This window comes from Mustela erminea, chromosome 6 (genome assembly GCF_009829155.1).
Source record: "Mustela erminea isolate mMusErm1 chromosome 6, mMusErm1.Pri, whole genome shotgun sequence".
Classification (NCBI taxonomy): Eukaryota; Metazoa; Chordata; class Mammalia; order Carnivora; family Mustelidae; genus Mustela; species Mustela erminea.
Window position 1 is genome coordinate 34,555,988 of NC_045619.1, and position 21,569 is coordinate 34,577,556.

The window sequence follows — 21,569 nt, forward strand, 5'->3', positions numbered from 1 at the left end:
GTTTATCAGAGATATTGGCCTGGAGTTCTCCATTTGTGGTTGTTGTTGTTGTTGTTTAATCTTTACAGCTTGTTTATCTAGATTTGGTACCAGAGCAATTCTGATCTTATAGAATGAATTTGAAATTTTTCCATTCTTTTCTATTTTCTGGAATAGTTGAAGAAGAATAGATATCAACTCTTTAAATGTTTGATAGAATTGACCTTTGAAGACCTCTGGTTATGGAGTATTGTTGGGAGTGTTCTGATTACTGATTACATATCGTTGCTGGTAATTTGCTCAAAATCTTTCTTGCTGATTCAGTTTTGGGAGGTTACATGTTTCTACAAATTTATCCACTTCTAGGTTGTCCAGTCTCTAGCTCATAATTTGTATAATATTCTTTCGTAATACTTTCTATTTCTGTGGTCTCAGTTACTGTTTCTCCTGTTTCATTTCTGAGTTTGATTTCCCTTTTTTTTTTTTTTTTTCGGATAAGTCTGGCTAAAGGCTTACCAATTTGTTTTTCTCCTTTCAAGGAAGCTCCTCTTAGTTTCACTGATTTGTTGTTCTATTTTGCTTTTAGTCTATATTTTATTTCTGTTGTAGTCTATTATTTCCTTCCTCATACTGGTTTTGGGTTTTGTTGTTCTTGCCTTAAGTGGAAGATTTGGTTGTTCATTTGAGATTTTTCTTACTTCTTGAAGTAGGCCTGTGTTGCTCTAACATTTCCTTTTAGTGCAACTTGTGGTGCATCCCAAGGATTTTGGAGCATTGTGTTTTACTTTTTCATATGTCTCCATGTATGTTTTCATTTCTTCTTTGAGTTATTGATTGACCCATTCATTTATTCATTCTATGTTACTTAACCTCCATGAAATGGTGTTCTTTCCATATTTTTTCTTGTGGTTGATGGCTAGTTTCATAACGTTGTTGGAAGAAACGATGCATGATATGACTTCAGTTTCCTTGAATTTAGTGAGACTTGTTTGTGGCCTCCAATGTGATCTGTTTTGGAGAATGTTCTATCGGTACTGGAAAAGAATGTGTATGTTCCGGTTCCAGGCTAAATGTTGGAATATATCTCTTAGAGCCATCTTGTCCAATATGTCATTCATAGGCACATTTTCCTCCTGGATTTTCTGTCTAGATGACCTATCCATGGATGTAACTGGGGTGTAAAAGTCCCCTGCTCTTATTGATTACTCTAAAAATGTTCCTTGTTTTTAATAGCTGCTTTATGTATTAGGGGGCTCCCATGTTGGGTATAAAAATATTGGCAACTTTTATATGTTCTTGTTGATTGTCTGCTTTAGGATTATGTCGTGTACTTCTTTGTTTCCTGTTTCAGTCTTTGTTTGAAAGTCGATTTTGTGTCTGCTGTTAAGTATTTTTACCCTGGCTTTCTTTTCACTTCTGTTTATATGACAAATGTTTTCCCAAACCTTCACTTTATATTTACATCTGACTGTAGGTCTGAAATATGTCTCTCGTGTGCGGTATATAGACAGGTCTTATTTTTATCCATTCTGTCACCCTATGACTTTTGATTGGAGTGTTTGGTCTATTTACATTTAAACGAATAATTGATCTCTCTCTCTCTCCCCCTCCCAAACACGTATATATATATGTATTCATTGCCACTTTCTTATTTGTTTTATGGTTGTCTGCACAGTTCTTTATTTCTTCTCTTGCTCTTTCTCTCATGATTTGCTTGATTTCTTTAGGCTATACTGAGCTTCCTTCCTGTTTGTTTTTTGCATATCTGCTACCAGTTTTTTATTTGTAGTTACCATTATGTTTACAGATAGCATCCTATGCATATAGCAGTCTATGGTGAGTTGATGGTTGCTTAAGTGTGAATCAATTCTTTACACTTCTCCCATCCACATTTTAGGTATAGGATATCATACTTTACATCTTTTTATGATATGCCTCCCTTGACTTATTTTTATATATATATTTAATTTTACAGCTTTTGTGCTTCCTCCTTTTCTTCCTCCTACTTATGCTCTTTCCTTTCCACTCAAAGGGTCTCCCTTAATGCTTATTGTACAGATAGTTTAGTGATCCTAAATTCCTTTAACTTTCATTTGGGAAACGCTCTCTCTCCTTCTATTCTGAGTGATAACCTTGCTGGGTAGAGTGTTCTTGGCTGCACTTTGTTTGTTTTTTGTTTCTGTTGTCTTGGTTTCATTTCTTTTGTTACTGTACATCGAATATATAATCCCACTCTATTCTGGACTGCAAAGTTTCTGCTGAAAAATCTACCAAAACCCTTGTATGTAACTGTCTTCTTTTCTCTTGCTGCTTTTGAAATTATTTCTTTTCACCCCCTTTTTGCCATTTGGATTGCTAGGCATTTCGTGGTGGACTACCTTGGGAAGATTTTGTTGGGGGCTCTTTGGGCCTCCTGGATCTTTGGTTTCCTTCCCCAGATTCAGGAAAGTTTCAGCTATTACTTATCCAAATAACTTTTCTGTCTCCTTCCCTCTCTCTTCTCCTCCTGGAATCCCTGTAATGCAAATGTTACTATACTTGATGGTGTCACTGAGTTCTCAAATCATATTTCATTTTTATCATAAGATTTTCTCATCACTCTTCAGCTTGATTGTTTTCCATCATTCTGTCTTTCAGATCACTGATCCTTCTGCTTGCTCTCATCTACTGTGTATTCCATGTAATGTGTTTTGGGCCCATTCACTATATTTTAGGTTTATACTGATAGAAATAAGAAAGAGGGGTAAGAAGGAAAATTAGACAGTCATAGAGAAGAGCATACAAACCTCCCCCCATGCCCATTTCCACACCCTGCCATATATCTGACTACATGGGAATGCCAGTTGCTGGTTGGGTTCCAGATGGAATGTTGAGGGTGTGTTGTGACTACCGGATCCACGGTGACCATCACTTGTCCTGTGGTCGAGCAGTACCATGGAGCAGCTGCCAGGCTCTCTGGAGCATGGCTTTGAATTGATCCTTGGGAAGTTGGATGAGATGATGGCGAAGCTGCTGCCAAGTGACTCAAGTCCTCGGCTGATGTTCCACAACCTCCAGTGGGAGACACTACTGTGTCCGCCTGTCATTGGCTTCTTGGTGGGCCTCCTCTTTCTATGCCGACTTATTCAGTCTGTTAGAAGTCACTCCTACGAGAACCGTGAGAAGCAGCTGGCAGAAGCACTGGCTGCAGGGATCGAGGAGAAATGCCACCTCATTGACAAGGTTTCTGTAGCTGAGAAGGAGCATGCAGCAATCCAATCATCTGTAGAAAAGGCCAAACTGGAGAAAGAGTCATTCGATATCCCCAGCCTTGCAGACTCTTACAGAAAGGCGAAGACGACCAACGTGATGCTGATGAAGGAACTCCATTCTCTGTGTCGAGACCTGGAGGAAGAGAGAGCCAAAAGATTCCAGCAAGAAGAGCAGATGATGGAGATGCTCAAAGACCTGCAGGTCCTAGAAGACATGATGACTTTCGCTAAATCACAAGGAGCTTTTCTGAACCTGCTTGGAGACGAAGAGCCAAGCCCTGCTGCATCTTTGCCTGGGAATGGGCCTGGGGCTTAAAGCTGTGCTGTTGCCTCCCTCCACTTCGGCCTCCCACCTGCCAGGCTTTGTTCCTCCTCTTCAACGTCTACCTGTGGGTCAAGGTGGCCAGTGGATGTAAGGTTCGTCCTCCCCGGACTGAGTTCTTCCATCTTCACTTGCTAGACACAGCACACAGCTCCTTCACGGTTGACTCCCCCCACGTCTAAACACTATTGCCTGTCCTGGAACCACACTCAGCACTCTGAGACTTTCTTTGCCTTCGCAGAATTATGGACTTTCTTTCAGTAGTACCGAAAGACATACTTTCCTTAGAAGCGAATTATCTTTAACTCTGATGCCTTATATTTCTCAAGTTCTTATATTGCCAAGGCTATTTATGGTAGTCTTTGATAGGGGAACTATTTTTATTTATTCTCTTTATAATATTGTATTATAGTTTACAAATATATGTAATGTAGCAATAAAGACTTTTAATTATTAACAGCAGTATTTTCTTGGTTTTGTTTTTCCAACATTGTTAAGTCATACATAAAAGCACCTCCCTCAAGTATGTAGTTTCTTAATTTAAATTCAATTAGCCAACTTAGAGCATGTCACTGTTGTCAGTTGTAGTGCTCAATAATTGATCAGTTGCGTAGAATACCCAGAGCTCATGCCCTCCTTAATGGCTATCATCCAATTACCCATTCCCCCATCCACTGCCTCTCCAGCAACAAAAGGAAGCTTCCCTATGACCCTAGGTATTTATCCCAAAGATACAAATGTAGCGATTCAAAGGGACACCTGCCCTCCACGGCTCATAGCCGTAATGTCTCCAGTAGCCAAACTGTGGAAAGAGCCAAGATATCCGTTGATGGATATACAGATAAAGAAGATGTGGTGTGTACACATTCACACACACACACAAACACAAACACACATGCATTGGAATACTGCTTAGATATCAGAATTTACCTTTTACATCCACATGGATGGAACTAGAGGGTATTTTGCTAAGATAAGTTAATCAGAGAAAGACAAGTATCATATGGTTTCACTCATATGTAAAACAGGGCAGAAAGCATAGGGCATGGGAGGGGAAATCGAATGGGAAGTAGTTAGAGAAGGAGAAAAGCTGTAAGAAACTTAACCATAATGTATTTTTTATTTCAGTTATTAAGTTCTTCATCTTTGGTTCTTGTTTTCTGCCTCTTGGGTGAGGGTCTTACGTCCTCCACTCTTTTCTCAAGGAGAGTGAGGTTTTGACCATTGCTTTAATTACTCTAGCAGGCATATTGCTTATCATCTCTGCTTGATTTAGCTCTCTTGATGGGATGTTGTCCTGTTCTTTCTTTTGGGATACATTCCTCTGTCCATTTTCTCTAACTCTCTTTGTTTCCATGCTTTGGGAAAGTCAACTAGCTCTCCTGTTCTTGAATGTTTTGACCGTATAGAAAGGAGTTCCTGTGATGCTCTGTAGTGCAATGCTCCCTGTTCATGAAGGCCATCTTCATGTCACTTCAAGGTTGTCTCTAACTTGTGTTATGAGAGCAATACTGTTGTGGCTGAGCTGCATTTGCCTTTATTCATATGCAGTGGTTCTGTTGGTTGTGGGCAGGGTTCAGTCCGCTGTTGTTAGTGGGCCAGTCTGGGGCTCCCTTGGGCTCCACGTGAGCCATACCAGGCACTGGCCAAAGATGCAGTAGCATCACACTGTAGGGCAGTTCTCTTGTGTTGTTCCCTGAAAAGCTTTCATTGGTGGGAGGGTTCTGCTGTCAGACGAGATACCAGCTTCCAGCCTACTGCTACAGTAATAGTTATTTCATATGTGTGGTTATCTTATCGTTTCCATAGGTCAGGAGTCACTTTAGAGTGATGGACTGGCCCCTATCACAGTTGCTTGAACACTGTCAGGCACTGTTTCAGAGGGGCTCTGACCAAGTAGTGTTGGTAGGGGCCGTTTTGCAGGAGGAACCAAGAATTCCTAGTGCTAACAAGGTTGTGCAGATATGTTTTGGGAGGGGACCTGTAGATGCTTTTGCAGGGCTGGAGAGGATGAATTTGCAGGTGAGTACGAGTGCAGGATAAGCAGTAGCTGCAAGGCCCATTTGGGGAGGTAACCTGCAGCCACCCAAAACTCCTCCTCGGCCCACACTGGGTTTGAAGGGGGGGAGAGGTAGCAGAAGTTCGCCGGCTGGGTTAAGAGTACTGAGCTGGTTTCCACAGGCTGGGTGTCTCAGCTGGTGGGCAGGGATGGGAACTGGCACTAGTCAGCTCCTTTGTTCCTGGAGAAGTCACCCAATAATCCCCTCCAGCACATGCTCTGGGATTAGTCCACAAATCTCCTTCCTGTATAACTCTATCAGTTTTCAAACCACTGCTTCTCTGCTTTCCTCCTGAGGGCTGTTTATTCGATTGTCCCTTGAAGGGCAGGTACTCAGGACTCAGTTTCCTCTTATCCTCCTGGCTCTCCCAGAGCTGAGCCTACTGATTCCTAAAGTGCCAGGTATTAAACCCTGCAGAGTGTAAGAACTCACAGAATTTGGCCCCTCTGGTTTGCAAAGCCAAATGTGATGGGGATTTGTCTTCCTTGTCTGGGTTCCCCATGCCTGGAATTCCTCATGTGATTGTCTGTTTTTCTCTACCCTCTTCATCCATGGCATCTCTCCCTTCCAAGCACAGTTGGGCAGGTCCCTTTAGATCCTGATGGCATCTCTGACCTTTCTGCTCTCTTGATATAGCTTCTTTGGGACATTTCACTGTAGAGAGTCTGTTCTGCCAGTTTGGGGGTAATTTTCTGGGTTATTGACTCTGTTGTGGGTGCTGTGTAGATGGATCCATGGGACAGGGTGAGCTTAGGCTCCTGCTACTCCACCATTTCCCTTGAATGTGTTCCTCTGTTCACTATAGCATAATATTGTTATGGACACAATCCACATTGGCTTTCAGAGCTAGGTGTTTTGAGAGGTTTGTCTCTCAAATGGGAGTCTTAAAAGGTGGTGAACCGGATGTGGGAATCAAATCTTTCCCTGCTCAAGAAGACTTTGGCAGTTCACATTTCCTCCTCAGTATGTGTCTCAGCCTCTCCTAACTATTTCAAAGTGGGTTTTTCTTATTTATCTGATGTATACCAGAAGCTCTGCTAGTTTGGATTTCTTTCAGAGGTAATCGTTCCATATATAGCTCCCGATTCAGGGTGTCCTTAGAGGAGGTGATTTCCGGAGTGCTGATGTTGCCATCTTGAACTGGAACCCACTCTTTTACCTTCTCATTTTTTCTCCTTTGACTAGCTAATATCAAGAGATCTGTCTTTAATTTTGTAGACTCCCCCTTTTGCCTGCTATTGAAATTTACTATTATATTTTTAAATGCATTTACTTGATTACTCAGATTCAGAATTTGTTTTTTAAATTTTTTAATTGACTTCTGTTTACTGAACTTTTCGTTTTGCTCATGCATTTTTTTCCTGATTTATTGAGTTTTCTTTGTTCTCTTGAATACATCCAACATCATCTTGATACATTCATACACTGGAATATTATTCTGTGATAAAAAGTAAATGAGCAGGGCATCTGGATGGCTCAATGGGTTAATCCACTGCTTTCAGCTCAGGTCATGATCTCAGGGTCCTGGGATTGAGCCCTGCATTGGGCTCGCTGCTCAGCAGGAGACCTGTTTCTCCCTCTCTCTCTGCCTACCTCTCTGTCTACTTGTGATCTCTCTTTCTCTCTCTGTCAAATGAATAAATAAAATCTTTCAAAAATAAAAGATGTAAATGAGCTATTAAACCCCAAAAGACAAGGAAGATCCTTAAGTGGGTCTTGCTAATTAAAAGAAGTCAACCTGAAAAGGCTCATGCTGTATGATTTCCTATACGGCATACTGGAAGAGGCCAAGTAAAACAATCAACGGTTGACAGTGTTTCAGGGGAAAAAGGAAAGGATAAATATGTAGAGCACAGGGCAGTTTTAGGGCAGTGAAATTATTCTGTATGATTCTATAATTGTGGATACATGAAATTATGTATTTGTCTAAAATTGTAAAACATAAAGAATAAACTACTGTAAACTTTGAAATTTAATAATTATTTATCAATATTGGATCATCAATTATAACTACACTAATATAGTAAGTTAGTAATAGAATAACCTATTTGCTGGTAAGGAGGTGACATAGGAATTCTTGTAAATATATGTTCAATTTTTCAGTAAATCTAAAACTTCTCTAAAAAGAAGACCTATTAAGAAATAGCCTTTTTTTAAAACATTTTATTTCTCTACTTGACAGAGAGAGACCATAAGTAGGCAGAGAGATAGAGAGAAAGGAAGAACCAGGCTCCCTGCTGAGCAGAGAGCCCAATGTGGGACTCGATCCCAGGACACTGGAATCATGACCTGAGCTGAAGGCAGAAGCCTTAACCCACTGAGCCACCCAGGCACCCCATGAAATAGTCTTATAAATGAATCTTCTAGGCGTTAATGAATACTGAGTGAACTAAACTGAATTAAAATGACTTTGTATTAATTTTTGCTTTATTGGAAAATCACTTAGCATAATTGGAGACACTCATGTTTCACAAACATGAATCACATGAAACACAACATAAATCACTAATTATGTTTGATTTGCTAATCTATATGATCTGGTATTCATCAGATTTTAGTTAATGGGAAATGGTTTTAATTAAATTGGTTGTTTCTGGTTTTAGTCACTTTTAAAACAAGTTTAATGAAATCAGTATAAACTATAAAATCAAAGATCAGTACATTTTAATAAATGCTTTGTATATTTCAAAATGGCAATTTTATTAATTTAGAAGAACTTCAAATGTCTGTAAAAATATATACAATACTTTAAGATATATGGATATAAAAAACATGTAAAACAGGCAAATACTATATTGTAATCCTGGAATTTGGAGACAAGAATCATAGATTATGAGTCAAATATTCAACTATTAAGTAGTTATTTCTGCTTTGGTATCATCTAATCTCTGGGCCTCATTTCCTGATTTGCAAAATGAGGATATTTGTATATATGATCTTCAATTGTCTTTATGGATTAAATTGTGTGTGTATTCATAATATAGTATTACTGATTTGAGAAAGACGTTGGTTGTAATCATCCTTCATCAAATGGCAGCTGTTTCCTGCTCTTCAAGGTGCCTAATTAGCCAAAGGAAGATTACTAAGTGACATAATATTTTATGTATTTATTTATTTTATGCTTCTCTTTAGGGAGTTTATTATGTATTTAGTGTTTGAGATTTTGGCACAAGGGATTTCTCAGTTTCATATCCAGTATGTTTATGGTGATTTTAAGTAGTAAGAGACAGTTGGTTTACATTTTACTAGCTATGGAAAAAACATTATAAGCACTCTGAAGTAAGTGCTAACACTTGTCCTTGACTATAAAAATTGACCTAGTGAAGGGTCTTGTTCTCTACTGATAAAACACATAGTTGTATCTTGCCTCTGTTCTTCAAAAACATAAAATGGCTCCCTTCAGTTTTCAATGAAAATGAAAACGTCTTCTGTGTTTTGGTGCCAAAATCACATGTAATTGGCTCCTTGACAGATTGTAGATTTCAATTTCTTCAAAAATCAACATTTGACTATACCATGTAGATCTTAAAATTATGTAGCTTTTGCAAACAAGGACATCTGGATGGATTATTAACCTTAGTCGCCACTGTTATTACTCTTTTATCCTATGCAATACAAACACATACATACATATATATGTATATATATACATATATAAAAAAGAGTAATATATATATCTCATATATATGTGTATATACACTATATATGTATCCTATGTGTGTGCACTGCATAGGATAAAAGAGTTATATATATATATATATAATATGTATATGAGTAATATATATATACACTATACACAAAGTGGAATATTACTTAGCCATCAAAAAGAATAAAATCTTGCCATTTGCAAGGACACAGATAGAGCTAGAGAGTATAATGCTAAGGGAAATAAGTAAGTCAGAGAAACAAAAATATACGATGTCAGTTGTATGTGGAATCCAAGAAACATAACAGATGAACACAGGGAGGCAAAAATGAGAGAGGCAAACCACAAAACAGACTCTTAACTATAGAGAACGAACTGAAGTTTACTAGAGGGGAGGGGGGGTGGGGTAAAATGGTGACAGGTATCAAGGAAGCTCTTTGTTGGGCTGAGCACTAGGTGTCATATGTAAGTGATAAATCACTAAATTCTACTCCTGAAACTAATATTACACTCTTTGTTAACTAACTGGAATTTAAATAAAAATGTGAAACTAAAAATAAATAAAAATCAATAAAAATAAAAATAATAAAATGTTTTTAAACAGGAAAAAAAAAAGAAATATGTTTTCTTGAGTATAGATATCGCACTAAGGAATCCTTCCACAATAACTGATTGAGAATCAATTCATATTTTCTTAATTGTGTAGCTGTTTTAATGTCAGGGATGTGAAATTCATTGTTTCAAAAATGAAAAACATCTCATTAGATAATTCTATTATGTAAAAATATTCCTTCTAATGAAAACAATAAATAAAACACTTGTATAACTGTATTTAAATCTTCTGAATTTAAATGGATTTGTTTTAATTATTTTTAAACTTTTAAGGATTGACAACTTAGTTTACTTGTAAAATTTTACTGAACTTCCAAAACTTTCTGAGCTTTTTTGGGTGGTTGATTGGTTGGTTTTGTTTATCTTTTGTTTCTTTTCAAGATGCTTTGAGAGCATGATTTTTCCAATGTTAACAGTAATAGGTTATAGGAAAGAAAGTCAACAAACAAAAGAGATAATCTTATTTAAAATATATTCAAATCTAGACTTGTATTAATTTGAAAAGAACTGCTAACTCAAATATTCTTAAAAATACAATTTTATTCCTGTTTGTTAAAGAGATATGTCTGTCACTGGAATTTACTACTAATAAAATCTTCCTTTTCATGAAAATACTATTTATGCATTATATGTACATCCCCAAAACAAAATATAAATTGAATTCTTGGGTAATTTAAATAAATCTATATTGATTGATAAGAAAGTGTATCTTCACTTAAGCTGTAACAGTACTTTGTTTGCTTAAATGTAATTTAAAAGTAGCCTGACCATTATAAAATGTTTTTCAATTAAAAGAAATCTGCAGTATGTAACAAACTTTCCAGATATGCACAAAATTACTTTTGCTTGGTAAAGGTAACTTCATAAAGGAGCTGTATGATATGATTAAATTATGTTGTGGTCTTTGCTCAAGGTCAAAATGAATACACTGTTACATAAGAGAACCGACAGCAAAATACAAAAGTAGACTGGAACACTTGCTGAGAAATAATAGTTCAAGCTTTTACTCCTGAAACTGGTAGAATGTGGATTATTGGTGGGAGAAAAACATGTATTGCACATAGTGAAAAGTGGAATAATATAGTCTGAGAAACAGTTGTGAGAAACAGTTGTGACCTTCTCAAGGTCACTGAGAAGACTGCTTCATTAAAAGCTTGGTTGTTCTAATTAAGGAAAAAAAGATGATTATAAAATTCTATAATTACCAAATTTGTCTAGTGCTTTCATTTTCAAAGTGTTTTCCCCTACATTTATCACAGCTTATTCTCAAAATGGCCTTGTTCAATAGTATTGAGCACTGCTCAAATTTACACAAAAACTATATAAGAGAGATTAAGAGTCTTGGGGTGCCTGGGTGGTTCAGTTACTTAAGCATTTGACTCTTGATTTCAGCCCAGCTCACGGTCTCAGGGTCATAAGATCGAGCCCCACATCGGGCTCCACACTGGGCATGGAGAGTGCTTAAGATTCTCACTCTCCTTTTCCTTCTGCCTTCCCCACCTCCACATATGTGCATGCACTCTCTCTCTAAAAAATAAATAAGTAAATAAGGAGTCTTATTAGTAAATCCATGGTGCTATGTACATAACACACTACTATAACTAACGCTTTCAAGTAAATTTGAGGAATTTGAATTTTTTATTTTGGAAAATACAGAACTGAGGAAGATAAATAGGCTTTTGTGACAAACTCACAAAAATTACAATTGGTTAACTAAATTATTGCAATTTCAAAAACATTTTTTCACCCAAAATCAACCTTTTTTTTTCTTTTTTCCAAAATCAATCTTAACGTTAACATATAACCATACTTCTTATAGATACGCATGTATTTTCCTCCATTAAAAATAATAATCCTAAAAATTCTTAAACAAATGTTCTACATTTAAAGTAACTTATGACAGGTTTCTTTTCCCCTCTTTTATGGTTTGCCACAGAAATAAGCTTTGTGATTTAAAATTTTCATTTAACTATTAAGAAGAAGAAGGAGGAGGAGGAGGAAGAAGAGAAGAAGGAAGAGAAGAAGGGAAGGAGGAAGAGGAGGAGGAGGAGGAGGAGGAGGAGGAGGAGGAGAAGAAGAAGAAGAAGAAGAAGAAGAAGAAGAAGAAAGGAATTTAGTCATAATGATATAGAAATTCTTTCCCAAAAATTTAGAGAATTCATGTTATAAGAAGAAGTACTATATATAGCATAAAGGATCTTTGGAAGTTATGACTACCTATATCTTTGATTTTTAAACTGAATCTGAACTTAGCTATAGAGCGCTTGAAAAATGTCATGTCTTTAATACTCATATATCTTCACACAAAGATATTTATGCAATGCCTATTTAGTGTAATTTAATTTTGAAAGTAAAGTATGGAAAGTCAGTCAAAGAAGGAAATTGGTATCATTTAGGTCAAAATGCTGTCTGCAAAAATGGCTTTTTGAACATAAGAGAATACTTGTCTATTTTAGTAATAAAAACAATTGCTAGACATTTCTGGAATTGTTCACACCTGATACGTAGAAAGGGTGTTGCAACTTATTTCAAGTTTTAAACAATTCATGTTCTCTCTTGATGAGATCGGTATTTTTCTAGGATGAATGGTAGTTACAAACCAAGAACCCTACAGATCGGTTCTTAAAAATTATATAAGTATTGGGTCTCCTGGGTGGCTCAGTCGGTTGAGGGTCTGTCTTGCGCTCAGGTCATGATCTCAGTGTCCTGGGATGAAGCCCCATACCAGGTTCCCTGCTCAGTGGCGAATCTGCTTCTCCCTCTCCCTCTGTGAAATCTCTCACTCTTGCTTGCTCTCAAATAAATAAATAAAATCTTTAAAAAGTTTTTTATAAGTATTTAATGATCTTGGACAGTACTATGTGATCACTCTGGTGTTTTTCTTTCTCTGTATTTGGCTTAAAGCATAATATAAAACACTTCTATCATTCTAGGAACTAATGTATACCTTTAGGGGCTATGGATATAGTTCAATATCTAACTATAGCAGTATATCCCAGCGATTTTTTAATGAATCATATACTAAATAATACCTTACTAACCTGAAAGAGTATTCCTTTATTTTTGAAAACTGAAAAAAATTTACATTACACATTCATTTTTATTAAATAAATGCAAAATTTCCATGACTTCTTTTTTTAAAAAAGCATGTCTTAACTTCAGACTTCTCATTTTGCTATAACCAGAGACTCAAATGGAGAACTTTCACCACAGAAACAACTATAAAACCTCAGCATATTAGAAAATAACATGAAGGCACCAGATATGAACAGAAGCATATCCACTCTAGAGAACAGCTACACTTAGAGAAGACAAAGAATATGAAGTCAGTTCCCCATTTCTGTGACTTTTTCCCTGAGACTAACTGCATCGCATATAGCAGCTCTGTGTCAGCAGCAGCACTGATGGAAAAACTACAGTGTTTCTGGTTGAGGGAACCAGAAAACTGTTGGTAGAAGACTATCACCAACATGAGAGGGTGAATCCCAGAAAGAAAAGAACCAGAGAAGGGATAACCCAAATATCCACTGACATTTCTTACTGACCTCAAAGCCATGAAACCAACTCAGAGTAACCCACCTAAAGAAGATCTGAACTGACACTGAAGCTGCCGTCTGTGAAACAAGAGTTTGCAGTTAAAGCACAGGCAAAGAAACCCTCTGGTTTACAAAGGACACAATAACCATCACCGATATAACCCCAAAACTATAAAACTTAATAATCATAACTGTAATGTCCAAGATATAATCCCAAACCACCTTGTATGAACAACCAACAATATAGAACAAATCCCCAAGAGAAAAGAAAATAAAAAAGTCTGAACTTGAGATAAACGATATATTCAAAATAACAAATATTTTTAAGAAGCTATTATTCCTATCCTCAATAATGTAAAAACAAAATATGTTCACTAGATGAATGAAAAATGAGAAATCTGGGGCGCCTGGGTGGCTCAGTGGGTTAAGCCGCTGCCTTCGGCTCAGGTCATGATCTCAGGGTCCTGGGATCAAGTCCCACATTGGGCTCTCTGCTCAGCAGGGAGCCTGCTTCCCTTCCTCTCTCTCTGCCTGCCTCTCTGCCTACTTGTGATCTCTCTCTCTCTCTCTCTCTGTCAAATAAATAAATAAATAAATAAATCTTTAAAAAAAAAGAGAAATCTCAGGAGAAAGAAAAATGATTAAAAATATAAAAATTCTGGATGGAAGTATAAAATATAATATCTGGAAGAAAAAAAAATAATCACTGAATAGGCTTGACAACCAATGAAAAGTAATAGCTAAGTGAACTACAAAAAACAGCAACAGAAATTAACTGGGTAAGTAATACAGGGAAAAGATAATGGAAGGGGAAAAAAAAGATCCTCATCAAATTGCTACATAGTATGAAATAGTCCAATATATATATGTAAGTGAAATACCAGGAAAATTGAGAGAGATCAAACAGAAAAAAAAATTGAATGAAATAACCAAAATTGTTATAAGTCTGAAAAAAAGATGTACAAATACATGATGTTCAGCAAATAAGCCAAATAAATGCTAGAAAAACTTTCCAAAACTATAGTCAAACACTTGAAAATCAAAGACTCAAAAAATTCTTGAAATCAGCTAACAGATAATGACATATTCGGTATAACCATGATTTGATCAATGGCTGGCTTATCACAATGATGGAAGCCTAGAGAGAGTGAAGCAGTATCTTTAAGTGACAAAAATGAGGCTGACATCACAGAATTCTATATCTAACAAAAATAATGGTATTCTCAAATAGAAGTTAACTAGGAGAATTCATCTCCATCCTACCAGCACTATAAAAAGGTTTAAAGAAGTTAGTCAAGATTTATGAAAATAATACTAGATGGAAATCAGCCCCACAAGAAAAAATGAAGAATATAAAAAATAATAATCCAGGCAAATGAAAAATAGTATCTCTCCTTTGAGGTTTTTCTTAATTTAGTTTGTAAGTCACATACTCATTTAAAATTAAAAAGAAACAGCAAGTGTTAGCAAGGACATGGATATGTTCCTATATATCTTTTTGGTTAATATTCTTTAGATATTTTGTCCTTTGCTTTTTTTTTATTTTGTTATTTTATTGTTGAATTTTGAGAGTTTATTATATATTCTAGATATAAATCCTATGTTAGATAAGATAGGTGATTTGCAATTTGTAAGTTTTTTCTCTCAGTCTCTGACTTGTATTTTCATATTATCAACAATTTATTTTGATTTGTCTGTTTATTTGCTTTTTTTTTTCTTGTTTTTTTTTTTGGTATGTGACATTAAATCACATATACTTAAAAACTGAAAGTGTAGACATATAATTTGTATATTAATCAAACTCAGTACATTCTAGTAATTCCATAACTATTAATATTACTATTAATCAATCCATTAAGATGGTTATTTATTGAATTTTGTTCTCATATTTACTCATTTTCTTCATTTAGGAAAGAATGTTCCTATATACAACTTGTTAGCCATGTGACTGTCATATAGCCCAAGACATAGTTTTCTTCTATAAAATGTGCATAACATTAATCTTAATTTTTTTTGTGGTTCTTAAAGACAATTAAGAAGTGAAAGCTATTTGTAATTATAAAGCATTATAAATAAAAGGTATTATCATAACTATCTGTGATTATATCATCATGTGGGAGATTTACAGCTAAGGAAGATGGTGAGATGTTATTGTGCCTACATTTAACTCTTACTTTAGACTCACCAGGTGAAAAGTTTATACTCCTAGGCATAATTTGCCTGGTTAGAAACTTATTTGTTTCACGTTTCTCCTCACGACCACTTATTGTGTTAGGATTTCAGAATATGCTTTTGAAGCACTGTAAATTCTTCACATGGAATAAATAGGCTTGGGGAAAGTATGGGAAAAAGAAAAATCACAGTCTGTTACAGTGGTTTGAGTATTAGAGAATTGAAATAGAAAGTCATTAAAGATGTCAGTTTTCATTTCAGCTATACATAATTTCATAATACAAAAGTAAAAGAGATTTAAAACATATTATTTTTTTATTAAATTATGGTCTTAAAACTTCTCTGAATAATACTAAGGAAAGATAATTTAAGAATTCCAAACCAAAAATTTACTTAGAAAGACAGGAGTCATTCGAGCTAACCTCTGAATGATCAGACCATGTGGTTTGACAAATTGTCCCAAAGCCAGTCAAACAGAGTTTAAGACAGCCAACCTCACAACTTGCCAATGAATTCTGCTGTTTAAAAAATATATACAAGGCTTCCAAAAGCTAAGTAGAAGTCTATTCATAATTATCCTTATATCACCATTTTAGTCTTGATGACTCACAGGTGTAGGAACCTTATTTTGGATCTTGAACCTCCTGATTCCATGCTTGGAAAGGCAGCTGCCCTTCAAAATATCTGACATGATGAAGCTCAAAACATGTAAAAAGAAATTTAAGACTCAGTAGTAGGCCAAGATTAATAAGAAAACTCAGAGAATTTCAATATTAATGAAAGAAACATCATATAATTTTTAAAAGCACTTCAATAGCAAAGAATTAGAGCCATCATACCCAAAATTACAGCAAGATGATTGTATAGGCAGCCAGTGTTTTGTAAATCTGCTAAATGGCAATGTTATATTCACTATTTTTTATGTGAAATTTTCTTTTAGAGACCTAATTGAAAAGGCATTTGCAAGATAAAAAGATGTATATGCAATAATAACATCAACTAAATTCAGCTACATTATGCCATAAAATGTCAACACTGGAAGAAATTATGAAAGTGGTGGGAGGTAGTTTAGGAACATTCAAGTTTAATTGAAAAGATTCATATTTATGCCAGTCTTTGTTGTCTTTTGAGCAGCACAGTAAGACTGAAATCTAAAAAAAATATATCTTAGAGTGCTTTAGAATAACTCATAATTATTTCAAAATTTTCTTGGTCCCATCTTATTCCCCAACCACTGTGTCAGCAATAGTTTTATAATGACTTTGACCAGCTTCATGCCGACATAATTAGATATTACCTCACCCTAAGTAAGCTATATACCCTCCTTCCTGCTCTGGAGTTTCCCTAAAACTGTGGCAGGAACAGACATGAGAATTTGTCCAATATTCACTTATGTTCAAATCAGAAATAGGCAGTAATCAAAATTCATGGAGCCACGCTTGGCCAATGCAGAATGAAGAGCAGATTGATGAATATATTCTCGTTTTGGTCTCTCAGATGGACATCTCTGAGATAAAGTACATAAAGCCTCCCAGAAGATTCTCATGAGATAAAACACCAGTTGATTATAGTATTGGTCAAATCCATATAAGATCCCTGTGTTGGTTTTTCAACCTTTCTCATTTCAACAGACCATGTCCTGCACTTTTGTTTGGAGATCATATTTTCTTAAGATTTTCTTTGAGGAAAATTTAGGCAAAGACAAGTACTATTCCTATGCTTTGCGCCTTAGGGGTAAGAAGTGAGGAAACTCAGAATCTTTCAGATCTTTCAATACGTATTCATCATAAACAACTGACCAAGTTATTCACTAGCAAGCATTAAAAAAAAACCCTAAATTCTTAATTATAATACAGTAATTCAGTTTATTTTATAATACAAATATCACACTATAAAATGATAGCCCTACATATTTTTAGAAATTGTTAAAGTACTGGGGTGCCTGGGTGGCTCAGTGGGTTAATCCTCTGCCTTTGGCTCAGGTCATGATCTCAGGGTCCTGGGATCGAGCCCCACGTCAGGCTCTCTGCTCGGCAGGGGGCCTGCTTCCTCCTCTCTGCCTGTGTCTCTGCCTGTGATCCCTGTCTGTCAAATAAATAAATAAAATCTTAAAAAAAAAAAGAAATTGTTAAAGTACTATATTAATTGCTTCTGTTAAATCTTAAAACTTTTCTGTAAAAAAAGATTCATGTATAAAAAAATGTAATGTACAAAATCAACAATTATTTTCCTTTAAATGAGATTTATACTACATCTTCTCTAAAAGAGACATATCAAATTGTGCTAAAAATGCAGTTCTTTAGGGCACTGAATGATTCAGTTTTTAAGATGTTGATTTTTAGCAAATGTTTTCAAAAACATGTCTATTGTATGAAGCAAAGAATTCCTTGTCTGCCTTATAATGGCATCATTAGTCCACAGTAAAATTTCTTCCCTGTCATGATCATCTTTCATTTAGATAACTACAGGTATATTTTGACATATATATGTTATCACAAAATATCATGCACTTTTCTCTGTAAAATATATCTACTTTGAGTAAATAGAATATAAATTGCAAATTAAGAAACCAGATACTGGAAATTCTAATATTTAAAGTGAGATAGTCTACATCTTCATGTTACTATAGAATTATTTCAGGTTTTGGCTTCACTGCTGCAATCAGTTTTTAAGTTACCATGGGGACACAATTACTACTTTGTATTGATTAAAAGATTGTCGTTCTACCATAAAATGATAGCCAGTAAAATTTCTCGTGGTGCAACTGTGTCTATTTAAGTGCTGGCTTGATATAGTCAAAGGAAAACAGGGAGAACAAAACTTGTTCTGTATCATTCATTCTCACGTGTTCTCCCTCTCTCTCCTCAGCATATGAAAACTGAAGACATTGGAAAACCACAGGGGAAAATGTATTCACCAAGGAAGGATTTTCTCTCTATAAATACTATTTCAGTGGTGGTCAAAGGAAAGCTTAGGAGAAAAGGAAAAAGATATAACCACATGTGCATATTGCTTGGAAAGAAATACACAAAGTAACAGAATCTGTCAAATCAATTTATATTTCAAATCAAAAACTAAAGGAAAACATCAGTCTGACCCTCAATCAGCACACAGAACCATTACAAAATATTCATCATATCAGGGTAGCCATGATACCATTCCCCATGGTCTCAGGGAAAAAGATAAATAATTTTCCCATGTGTTTAGGTTACTTACCAAAGAACTGCAGAACTATCTTCTTTCTTAACATGCATTGTTGCCAAAAACAACAGAATAATAGCAGATGTGCTTTGCTATAATAGGAATATCCTTTTACTGGAATAGACAGTGTCATCTTTAGCTTACAGGGCATATCCTGTCTGAATATTAATTGTCAAAATTTTATATGTATCTTTGGTGTCATCTGTAATAAAATTATCTATTTTTAGAACTTGGAGTATTTTTTTATTGTTGTTTCAATTCTTGTGTATATTGTGGTGGAATCTCCAAAGAAATTATCCTCCCTTACTTGTGTACATTCAAAGATTAAAAAAGAAAAAAAGAAGACAAAGAGAGAGGAAGGGAAGAAGGGAGGAAAAGAGGAAGGAAAGAAGGAAGGCAGATTTTAAAAGCAAAGTAAATATGCCCAATTTCCTTATATTTAATTATTCATGTGACACTATGATGTGTCAAGCAGATAAGAAAGGTCAGCACAAGGAAACTTTGAAAGTACTGTCTTTTCAATTTCACTGATGTTGGAAAAAATAATCCATAGATGTACAATGCAGAGGGGAAAATGTCAACAGTTACAAGGATGAAGATTGATTCAAGTATTTCTCTTTCAGAACTTTAAAAAAAAATTATTTTCTATGGGATTTATTTTTAGCTTGTTCTGTTGAGAATCATTTTATGTGAGTCCTTTTTTTCCACAATATTCAGTAGTTAATAACCATGATCAATATTTTGGGGCGCCTGGGTGGCTCAGTGGGTTGAGCCACTGCTTTTGGCTCAGATCATGATCTCAGGGTCCTGGGATCGAGCCCCGCATCGGGCTCTCTGCTCAGCGGGGGGCCTGCTTCCTCCTCTCTCTCTGCCTGCCTCTCTGCCTGCTTGTGATCTCCGTCTGTCAAATAAATAAATAAAATCTTTAAAAAAAAATTTCATTTATATGTTTCTCTCTAATTTTTGTTATATTTTTGCATATTTTACATTTGTTCTAATGCCTGCTTTTTAATAACCTTACTCTAATCTTATTTGACAGAAATATGGATATAAAAGTGAATATAAATTTCTCGTTTGTAAAATATGGCAGATTAGGTAAATAGCATAGATGATATTCTCATTAAGCAGCTAAAATTTCTGTTGTATTTTTGTATTTTGTAGTTTGTATTCTGTTGTATTATTGTATGTGAAAATTTCATTTTCAATGCATTGCCATGCTATCAAGAATACAGGAGAACAATGAAGCCAAACTTATAGAGGGCATGGATTGCATGGAGCACTGGGTGTGGTGAAAAAATAATGATACTGTTATGCTGAAAATAAATAAATGGAAAAAAAAAACCTTAAAGTGAAAAGGGGGATCTTTTGAATGGGCAAATTCAGAGTTCAGTAGTTGGCTTTCTATTTAGAGGATTTCTGCTAATCCTTGATCACTTAAAATTTGGGTGTGAAAAATATGTGTGGGGCACAGAGGCTGGGAAAAGATAAGGTAAAACAAAAGAGCTAGGGCTTTCCTAGGGTTGAATGACTAACAGAACACCCTAATATAACAACAGGATAACAAAGGCCAGGGAATAATTCTATTAATAGGTAAAGAAAACAATGAATTCTAACAGTCTCAAATGCACTTTGGCTTTTTGAAAGGGAATATAAATCTATCCTAAAGAATTTTAATCACTGTACAGACTTCATTTAGCAATAAAAACCAGTTTCACCAAATCTGGTTGTACCATTATATCTCTAGCAAATATTTCACTTAACATTGTTCTTAGGTTTGTGGTAACCCATAAGCCTGAGAAAAGCAAAAGCAAATCTCTGAAGTTATCAAAGATTCTCACAATTAAAACACAGAGGAAATAAAGCAAATCACTAGTTATAAACAGAACCACACTACTAAAACCAAGAGATACCAGACAGCAAAATAAGACTTGCAAATACATTAGCATTATCAAATAGAGATTGTTAAGCAAATTTATTTACTCTGTTTAAAAAGAAAAGAAAAAAAATAAAAGAGTAGCTTTAGTAAAAAGCAAAGGATAGGTAACTATGAACATATTCAAGCAGTTATGGGAAAGATCATATAAAATTCCTAGAGATTAAAAACATTAGAAGTGAAATATATACACATTCAATATCAGAGTAGACACAATTGAATGGATAGTGAATGGGAACATAAATATGAAAAGTCAATAAAGAGGACAAAGAAAAATACAACATAAAGTTAAGTAGAGAGATGTGAAGAGTAAAGTATATTAGCACAGAATAACTCAGGGTTCCAGTAGGAGTTAAAAATGAATAAAACCATGAAGTTTTCAAAGATTTATAGCCTGAGATAATAAAGATACACTAATTAACTGGGGCAGGAAGAGAGGAATAAACCACAATAAGGGCTTAGGAACAGATTACTGTCTATCTGGAAAACATAATGACATTTGACATCACAGATCAATAATGAAATAAAGTCCTATTCAATAAATAATAAATAACACTAAAAAAAATCCAATGCCAAATAGTTTAATTACTTAAATGTTAAAGGAAAATCTACACAAAATTTAAAACTATGTATTCTACTTATATACTATATATATATATATATATATATATATATATATATACACATACATTCATGATTTTAAATTAGATTTTAAATTAGAAGACACAAACAATAGAAATCATACAGATAAGTTCTACTTTTTTAAATTAAGAACATCTATCTATTCCTTAAGGATATCATAAAGAGAATGAAAAGAGAAACCAGGGACTTCAGAAAAGATAGTTGCCACAAATATC

At 35.1% G+C, this 21,569-nt stretch overlaps 1 protein-coding gene across 1 annotated transcript; it reads left to right on the forward strand.

Moving 5' to 3' along the window:
* Positions 1-2,913: 2,913 nt before the first annotated feature.
* On the forward strand, positions 2,914-3,928 carry LOC116592345 (cTAGE family member 9-like). Its single transcript, XM_032345595.1, has one exon. It carries the CDS (start codon positions 2,914-2,916, stop codon positions 3,544-3,546), a length of 633 nt encoding a protein of 210 aa, XP_032201486.1. The 3' UTR covers positions 3,547-3,928.
* The last annotated feature ends 17,641 nt before the right edge of the window (positions 3,929-21,569 follow it).